Source organism: Lolium rigidum, chromosome 1, assembly GCF_022539505.1.
Source record: "Lolium rigidum isolate FL_2022 chromosome 1, APGP_CSIRO_Lrig_0.1, whole genome shotgun sequence".
In the NCBI taxonomy this organism is placed as follows: Eukaryota; Viridiplantae; Streptophyta; class Magnoliopsida; order Poales; family Poaceae; genus Lolium; species Lolium rigidum.
The window spans coordinates 174,396,765-174,406,614 of NC_061508.1; the positions used below are offsets into that span (position 1 = coordinate 174,396,765).

At 42.7% G+C, this 9,850-nt stretch overlaps 1 protein-coding gene across 3 annotated transcripts in view; it reads right to left on the minus strand.

Annotated features, from left to right (window-relative positions):
* The window catches only part of LOC124685216 (exocyst complex component SEC8), a 31,262-nt gene extending 21,907 nt beyond the window's left edge, over positions 1-9,355 (minus strand). For 2 of the 3 annotated variants that reach the window (XM_047219556.1, XM_047219554.1), the window contains exons 1-11: positions 9,223-9,355; positions 8,909-9,121; positions 8,610-8,783; positions 6,946-7,050; positions 6,557-6,666; positions 6,093-6,269; positions 2,402-2,540; positions 2,196-2,302; positions 941-1,242; positions 687-853; positions 302-417 (exon numbers count right to left, since the gene is read on the minus strand). In XM_047219556.1, coding sequence (XP_047075512.1) covers positions 302-417; positions 687-853; positions 941-1,242; positions 2,196-2,302; positions 2,402-2,540; positions 6,093-6,269; positions 6,557-6,666; positions 6,946-7,050; positions 8,610-8,783; positions 8,909-9,121; positions 9,223-9,279 — 1,667 coding nt within the window. In that variant the 5' untranslated portion in view covers positions 9,280-9,355. The remainder of the gene's footprint in view (positions 1-301; positions 418-686; positions 854-940; positions 1,243-2,195; positions 2,303-2,401; positions 2,541-6,092; positions 6,270-6,556; positions 6,667-6,945; positions 7,051-8,609; positions 8,784-8,908; positions 9,122-9,222) is intronic. The other variant, XM_047219563.1, reaches the window with a different exon arrangement.
* Positions 9,356-9,850: the final 495 nt, after the last annotated feature.

Sequence of the window (9,850 nt, forward strand, 5' to 3'; positions counted from 1 at the left end):
TTTAATTTCTTTTTTGTTTTAGGCCGTCATAATTCTAGATGAGTTGTGCAATGGGACGATAAGAGAGCGATGAAAGAAATAGGCATGAGAGATATGAGTGTACAACACAACTATGTAACCTTGCCCATGGATGGTGGGTGCTAGCAGAAGGACGATGCTTGTGTCCTGTGCAACACTAGCTGGGATAGACTTGCAATTTGCTCCGTAGCGAAGCACGGGCTTTGTCCTAGTAATGCTTAACTGAACATGTAATAAACTTATAGAAATCATTATATTATTCCACTGATAGGCGAAGACTTGCCTCTTTTCCTTCACTGGGTCCTTATTTGCAAGCCTAGCTGTCTGAACAGCTGCATCAGCGGTAGCAGCTTCTGGAGTTGCCCGCAAAATTTCACACAAAAGTTGCTGGCACTCACTCTAATAAAAAAGGGAAGGCAGACAGAGAACATTAGAATAAAAGAGAATATTGCAGTAGTGGAACTATCTATTTAATTGCAAAACGGACAGTCATCGTGATAGCATCCTCTGCTGAATAAACAATCTCATATGCTATATTTTCTAAAACCCTTTCAAAGCAACAGGAATGGGATGCATGGTGTTACATTAAATTTCAAAATGAATAAATGTGGACGATGTATAAGCAAACAAAAGATCATAACTGAAGATAACAGAGAAGTTATGGCTACCTGAACAACAGAAAGAGAGAAAGCAACACTAAAACCACCAGTAGCTTGGGAATATTCAGAATCTGGATTCCAGCTTGTGTCACCATTTGCTACGTGAGGTGTATTCACATTTTCAACTTCAGTTGATGATTTTTGTTCAAGAAGCTCCCCGACGGTAATATGGTTCTCTGGCAAGTGAAGAACTTTTTCACACATGCATAATTAAAAGATTTAGCTTAAAGTATGACCCAGGAAAGTGAGAGCTGAGCACTTACCTAGTATGTCAACTAGACATTCGAATATTGACCCAAGAAGTTTGCTAGCTGCCTGCTGAGCATCCCCTGTGGGCGCCATAGCAGGAGAGATGGGACTACAAACAAGTTGTGTTGCCACTGCCAATGCCCCATTCTTCGTCTTCTGTTTGGACAACTGGTAAAGGGTGCCAGGTCCATGTGAGTGCGACACATCAGATGTTGTTTCTCTTCCAATTTTATCTATATTGGATTTTGAAGCCTCTCCCGTATATGATTTTATCTTTGAAGTGATAACATCGTGAATCGTCGGCCGAACTCTTTGGCTGTTATGAAAATACAAATAGTTACACTGAAATGTAAACTAATAACTGAAATGGCAGTAGCGATATTCTCTTGCTCCTGACCAATCTCAATCATTCAAACATATCTATTCTAATTCATAATTATCATCCAGTAGTTCTGCAAATAGTTGAGACTCTCTCCTAACAACTCTTAGTTACAAGAGTAATCTATTTAATAACCTATTTATCATGTTTGCCTATCCTTTCCTCCCATTTTAGCTCCCTCAATGCACCTCTCCATATTGGAGTCATCAATTCGTAAAACTCTGCATGTTCTTTCACCATTACGTTGGAATGATACCAACCCCTCAAGAATTGTTGCTAGGAAATATTGCGGGTCTACCTTCAGGGTTTGTACAACAGTTTGTTTTGTTTATTCATGGGTTTCATGGAGAATTTTATATGTCGATGTGCATGTGCTTTAGTCCAAGTTCAATGCTTCCATTACAACGTAATGAGAATATGTCGATGTGCATGTGGCTTCATTTACGCTTGCCAGCGTGTGCATTGCACATACACAACTGCTAGTTACAATGTTCTTTAGTATTCACTTGCTAATGACTGAAACAGCACTGGCGATATTCTCATGCTCAGAACCACCAACTGAGTTAACACAGCATTATTTATAACATTAGCAGACAAGATGTCCTTCAATATTATTGTCCGGATACTCTCAGAAGAGGGGGAGGGCACTAGCTTTGTTTTCCCAAAGATCGCCATTTTGTGGGAATATAAACAATGGATCACATATTTGGGAGAAATACAGTATGTTAGTGAACTTTCAATCTTATGATGTTCCCTGAATTCAGTAGCAAATCAGGAATCCTTGTTCTTAGGAAGACGGATACCTATCTAGTCTACTTGCACGAAGACCAATGTCGAATAAGTCCAAAGCCCACTCGGTGTGAGAAAATATATAACAAAAAAATGAATACCATATGACAGCTCCAGCAGCTGCAACCTTTTGAAGCATGGATAAGCACTGCACCAATGTTCTCAAGTATTTCACATTGAGAGGAGCGTCGGTCTTTATCATTGATTCCTAAAGCAGCATCAAACATAAATAAATAAATAAGTTTCAAGCAATCTGATCCCAAAATAATGTTAACCCACGATGCACTCAGGACAGAGTAAGCCATACAAGGAACTCATCTGGTGTAGCACAAGAAAGAAAACTCGGGATTTTGCGAGAGATGCTCGTCGAATCCTTCCGGCCACGCACACCATCACTTTCACGCATGTCTAAGCTACTATCGTCATCTGGGCCATCAAATGAAGAACTGAAAATACGAAAACATAATCAGAAATCAAAACGTAGGTAACACTCAGAAGTTGTCAGTGTATTCATTCATTTAACAATAGCTTGATCAATTCTGATGCAAACGACAAGAAATGATTACCATAGTAACATATTTCGCTAAAAAACAACTCAACAAGGATGTTGCACCTGTTTATATGTGTGCTACTGTTCTGATATAGATTTCCTAGACATGAATTTAAGTGATTGTAATAATTCATGAGTTCAACAAAAAAAATACTCTGAGACACTTGACTGCGTTAAGTGAAGTGATTCGAGGTAATAATTCATGAGTTTGACAAAAAAAAATACTTTGAGCCTTTTTTTAACAGGGATAGGCCCTGGAGGGACCTAGAAGCTTTTATTCAGCGGTGGTAAAAACATGTACATGGAGGACCACGAGAAAATTAGAAATTACAGACAAGTCCCAACTTTTTGCACTAAGCACCCTAGATGCAGAATTGAAAAAGCGGTCAGGTCCAGCTCCATGACCACCACTTCTACACACCACAGCATAGTTGCATCACACCGCCAGGGACGAAACCACTTGTGGTGAGGCCCCGGAAGCCTGCTGAGCTAGAGCAGAGGGGCCTCTGCCTTGGCATATTAGCCAGGAGGTTGCCACTCCACCATGGAGCACCACCGTCCCACGAAACTGGGTGTCAGACGACGCCGCTCGACAGCACCGCCGCACAGCACCTGCGCGGCATCACGCCAGACCTCACATGGGAAAAAGTAGACCTAATTGTCATGACTGTATATGTAAATGCACTGGGCCTTGTCGACCTGGGCCTTGGGGCCAGCCTTGCTTGGAGAGGGATGGATTCATCGGTGCTGCATCAGAGTATATAGGCCAGAGGAGTTACACAGGGAACGACATCGAACTAGTCTGAAGATTGGAATAGAACCAAACTCCGCTCGCTACTCTCTCTCCCTGCTTTTCTCTCTCTGTTCCAGTTGAATTCAGGCGATCTCGATCGTGCCTCACGTCGGCAATCATACCGGCAAGGGGGCAGGGTGTGACAATTTGGTATCAGAGCAAGGTTCCTTCCACAAAATTCCGCACACAAAAAATCCACAAAAATTTTCCCACTTGATCTGGTCGTGCCGGCGCGATGGAGGTGGCAACGACAACGACGGAGAAGAACTTAAGCGCAATCAACGAGAGCTTCGTGCAGCTCAGCATTGCACTGGGTCGTATTGCTGCCAGGCAGGACCAGATGCTCGTGATGTTGAAGAAGCTGAAGGCGGCGCTGACAACCACTGCCACTACCACGCCGGAGTCCTTGCCCGGTTGAGTAATGGAGCAGCAGACGACCAAGCCTTCGTCGCCCAGGCTCTGCTCGGCAAATCAGATCGTGAGTGGTGGTGCTCCAGACACGAATGCCGTCTTCCCTCCCCAGGTGTTCGACACTTGGCTCGGCTGTCAACGTTGGCAACAACCATGTCGCGGTGGCGTTTCTGACTAGTGGCACGATGCATCTCCATGCCCACGATGCATCTCCATGCCACGAGATCGATCACTGCCGGGAACAACACACTGCGAGGTTTGGTCGGGTTTGGCACAAACACGTCTACAGGCTGTTCGACCAATGTTCTCTCCTGTCCCCTGGATGATTCTCCTGCACACACTATAGGAATTGACACTGACATGTCTGCTAAGGTTCTGACCCATGTTGGAGGTTACTCCCTATTTCAAGAGTTCGAGCAGAATTCTGCAGATGAGGTGTTCAATGATAACCCTCTCAAGGATGTGTTATGGTTCGAGGAGCTCGCCGACTACATCGTGACTCACGTTGGCAGTTCATCCTTGTTCCTAGAGAACAATATGGATACTAACCATGAACTTGAGGTGGGGCTTGACAAAACAACACGCTTGAAGCATGGAACAGGTGGTGTTCGAGTGGTATTGCCTGTAGTACTATCTGAAAAATGCAAGCTACAGAAGCTATGGTTAAGGGAAATGCAATATGCCAGCAATGTTGCTTCGTTTTTCTGGTCATGGGATCCTGGTGGTTGCTCGCTACAACTCATTTGTCACACAACTATTGTTGGCTTGAACATGAATCATGAGAATGATAATAGTGCGGGCCTTGGTGAAAGGCAAGAAGTAGGTGATTGGTAGTGGTGGGTAAAATTCCACTGTGGAGGCTAGGTTACTTCAGACTAGGCAAACAGGAGCATCAATATAACTTAAGCTCCTCCAGCAATCCGAAATTTGTGAAGCAACTTGGTGGTACTATCAGGCTCTGGGATCCAGCCATTTCTGAGGCAGAAACAATCTTCTATCACTTTGGAATTTTATTGTCAGAAGATGATCTGCTGGTGCTTGACAGGATAACCCTTGGGATAGAAATGCTTTCAGAACATGGTTAGGCAATATCATGTGGGTGATTCCAGGGAAACAAGAAGGTTATCGTTCGACAACGACTTTGGGATCCAGGTATTGTCGCAATTTATGAGAGAAAATTGTTTCTAGTACGTCTACTTTGGCCAATTGGAATCTTTCAGTATGTACACGTCCCAGGCTTAGTTCTTATTTGCTGGTGTCAGATGGATGTGCAGTTAACTGAAGAGGCTGCAAGTTTCCAATCTCAATCTGGGAATCCACTGGTGTTTTCTTCGGCATGCCATTGTTGGCCTCTTGGAAGCAATAGAAAGGAGAAAATTGACAGGTCGTGGCATCTACAATTACAAGAAGATCCATGCAAGTACAGAAATTTATGCCCATTCTTTGGTATGTCATGGGACCTTGAGTACAAGCAATGGGATCCTGGCATCGGCCAAAAGGTTTTCAAATGCTTCTTGAAGAAAAATCAACAAATACTCACTGCTAGGTTTTGCCAGGTTTCAGGACTGCTCAGAATATCTATATGCCGCCTTCACACCGCATCGACCTCACCGAGCCATTGCTTGGGGGCAACCAATGTTTCTTGGGGGCGGTAATGTCATAACCATATATGTAAATGCACTGGGCCTTGTCGACCTGGGCCTTGGGCCAGCCTTGCTTGGAGAGGAATGGATTCATCGGTACTGCATCAGAGTATATAGGCCAGAGGAGTTACACAGGGAACGACATCGAACTAGTCTGAAGATTGGAATAGAACCAAACTCCGCTCGCTACTCTCTCTCCCTGCTTTTCTCCAGTTGAATTCAGGCGATCTCGATTGTGCCTCACATCGGCAATCATACCGGCAAGGGGGCGGGGTGTGTCATGCTAATCTTACTCCTAAACCTAGACCTACTATAGAGGGGAACCTGGCTGCCTCTACCAGGCTCACTCACGACGGCAACGCCGCCGGGGAGGGGGGGCAGAGGAGACAGGCGAGGAGGCTCTTGATGGACTCTCATTTGACTGTTCATATCTTGCAGGTATTCGGCAACTTGTCATATACTGTATTATTAAGCTATAATGCACAAAACTTCTGAGCACATGATGAACACCAGAATCTGATTTACTAATTTATTTCATTATGAGATGAAAGGGCATCATTAGCCCAATTACAACTTCGAAGTGATAGGAAGTTGAACATACCCGCCATCAACAGAACTAATTTTACTAATCCCATCTGCAGCCGCCGGTCCGCCAAAGTGGTTTTCACCTTTAATTGACCTAGATCTCCTGGACAGAGGCTGCATGCTGTTTACTAAGCGGCCAGTAGCTGTACAAGTCGGTACTTCCTCATTGTCAACCATGCTTAAAGTCATCAAGCTGCAGCATATACTTAGAAATGAACAGGTGTTGACCTATGACAGAACTTTAATAGGTAAATTGTTGACACATATGGTAAACATTAGCAAAAGAGTTAGCAAGAAGTCAAAATGAAGATTAGATTCTAGAGCACAACATACTCTAGTCACTGGTGTTCATATCACACCATTATAATCAAGTGCGATGTAACAAATCGTGTGCAATTGTATATATATTTATAGGATTGTTACAGAAAAGAAGAGAATAATCATGCCAAACTAAAAGGATTCAAAGATATCGGGATTTACCTATATTCTCCACTGTTGTATAGGTGGCAATGAAGATCTTCCAAAATCTTGTAAAACAGTGCACCTCGCAGCTTCGTCAGATCAGAGCGAACTTCTTGGAGAGCACCTACCTTTAAAACTTTGTTAATGTACGAAAGTAATACAATGAAAGAAAGAATGTATGCACGATAGGAGAAATAGTTTGAGGTACAGAATGTAACAAGGAGGGCGACTTGTATGTCATGACATCGGTTCAACAGGAAAAAAAAAAAAAGGTAGCTCCCACTATCACTAAACATATTTTATGTTTTCTGACAAACCAAGCACATGGTGTAGACATTGTACAGCAGGCATATTACAAGTAATAACAGTGTATCTCGTTTCCAAAATAGTGTTATGTTAATACTGACCGCTTGAAGGCCTTCCCGCTCAAGCATCAGCATTGATTGGACATGCAACTGCACTGCAGCGTATAGCTGCTTCTCTGCCATCAAGTTTTCAATCCGAGCAGGAACCTGCCAGATTCAGTAAATTAATAGGGAAATTAAAGTATTGCTATTTGGCACAAAAAGAAAGCTAAGGTTGAAATATACAGCGTGCCAAAAAAATTCAAGGTAAAATCATTAAAGCTGCAAGAATTGCGAAATTTGGGACATAAAACAAGCTGAGGTTGAAATATACACTCGTGCCAAACATTCCTTTTCAAATGTAAGATCATTACAACTGCATGATTATTAATTTTCTCAAATTATCTTCATTGTATTCATTTATTATAATGTACATGACGATTGTAGTTTTTCGTGCTCAAAGATATCTGTGCGATTTTCTGCTATCCATATCTTTGCTATCGAGATGTGAATGTTAACTTAGGTTTTCTTAACAATGATTGAAAATTAACATGAAATTCTATGATGATTGACATATGAAGGATTGAAGTTTTTCTGTTCTTTGTAATATGCTTCATTTTTTTATATACTAGCCTTTCTCTATAAAATCCTGTTTTTTACAGTTTTTTTCTTTCACAATCAACAATATTCAAAACATAAAAACATGTAAAAATAGTAAGACAATATACTTGTAATTTGTTACCCAAAGATCTAGCAGTTAATAAAGAATTTTCCTTCTAAGTCAGACAAATGGTTACTATTATCACCTTAGAAAAGTATGCCACGAACTAGGCCTCATCAATTCAGTCCATACTGGTTTTCTTTAAAAGCATAAAATACTAAAAAAAATGGTATTTTTTGTTCCATCCCAGAGATGTTTCTATTCTTATTTTACAGAATACAGATTTTGAACGTCAACATCTCGGTACAACACCGAATCTACATACAATATATACATACTGGATATGCACGCCACCACAGAACTGCACGTTCAAGACAATCTTATATAGAACAATGCCACACTCTCATGTGAATATTGGAATTATGCTCCACCAAACTAAACCATGCAAACATACAACATCTTATCTCTAACGGTAGATGTATTACGTTGTTTTCCAAAAAAAAAAATCTCTCTGTCCCAAAATGTAAGGCACGCTTTATTTTGCACGGTCTTTGATGCACGACTTTGACCACTAACATATACAGAGCACCAAATTATATGAATTGAGAATGTTATAATGATATTGTTGCATTTATATTGCAAAATTATGTATTTTCATATAATCTTTATGCTAATTGTGTGAACATATTATAAGTACAAACGATAGTCTAAGTAGTAAGTTGTTGACCATTGGAAATCAAGGGTGCCACACATTCTGGGATGGAGGGAGTATATTGTTTGTGTTCTCGGATAAAGAAGAAATTGATTTTATTCTTGTTAGTCAGCTCCGGTAGCATCAGGGTGTACACTGGATAGCTGAACAAGCTTCAAAGTGAAATACTTGTAAAAAGTGGTTTTTTGTAAGATAAGCTTTCATTTTAACTAAGCAGTTTGTTCATGATTTTTCATATGGTTTTATCTGTGGCAACCAAAGAAGATATTTTCTAGCAGCTAATTCCGAGTTCCATTTTACATTACATTGCCGCCAAGTGTTGCACGACAGTAACAGATAAATTTGTGCCCTGACCTTGGCAACATCCTCAACCTGATCCAGCAGGGAGATCACATGGCCCAGCGTGAGGGACCGGTACCACAGCTGCCCCAGGTGCTGATTCTTTCTCCCAAGGAGCGCTTTGGCCTCTGCCATCTCCCCCTTGAGCCCAGCGATGCTCTCCGCGGACTCGCTGAACAGACGCAGGATCTGGGATCACACCACACAATGATGAACATAAAGTGCAAACAGCAACTACGCTCCACAAATGGCAAAGATGAATAATCCGCCAGGAAGAAGAAATGGGCAGGTGGTGCGAGGGCCAGGGGACGGACCTGGGAGTAGTTCTGTATCGCCTTGTTGAAACCGTGGTGGTACGCGTGGACGACCTCGTCGACTACGTCCTCGATAAGGTCGCTCTGCTCTTTGAGGAACTGGATCTCGCCGTCACGGTCCTTGGAGGTAAGGATGTGTACGACGTGCGGCAGCGAGTCGAAACGCGCCGCCGCCCATCCCTCGTCGATCCGCGACAGCCCTTCTTTCAGGTACTGCACGCACGCACGTGCAGCCAGACCCCAAATTCGAAGTCCATATCACAATTCCAGCCTAGGGATCGAGCGATGGCAATATGGAAGGGAACGGGGCTTACGGATTTGTCGGCCGGAATCGGGAGGCCGTCGAAGATGCCGCGGCGGTGGCGGTTCATCGTGCCAACGGCGAGGCGCGACCCTGCTGCCGGAGAGGCGCGAGATCTGGAGAGGTTGGGCCGGGAGGACAGGTCCCGTCTGCAAAGCTTCTCGTGGAACCCTGTTTCTTCTTGCAGCGGCTGGACACGTAGCAGCCACTCGCGTCCCCCATAACCACACCAAACATAAATCTCTACTAATAAATTACGGATCGGTGGTGTTGGTAGGTCAAAAAAACCAAAATAAATTTTCGTCCGTCAAAAAAACCGCGCAACCTAAAACCGTTTCTCCTTAGATCTAGCACAATGCCCGCGCTTTGCTGCTAAAGAGCAAAAATTGTTAGCTTCAAATACAAAAACAGCAAACTGGTAGATTTAAAAATAGAAAACAGCGCATCGGCAAAGGCATGGTTACAATAGCATGTTTTTACTTATTATATTGTTGAAAACATCGCGTCGGCAAAGGCATGGTTACCAGACCTAGTATTTTTTGCTTATTGTCATGTGTATTTAATGTGTATACACTTGATAGAATAGGTCATTATTTTGAATTCTTAGTGCTGGCTTGTGCTAATGTAGTACCGTAAGAAAA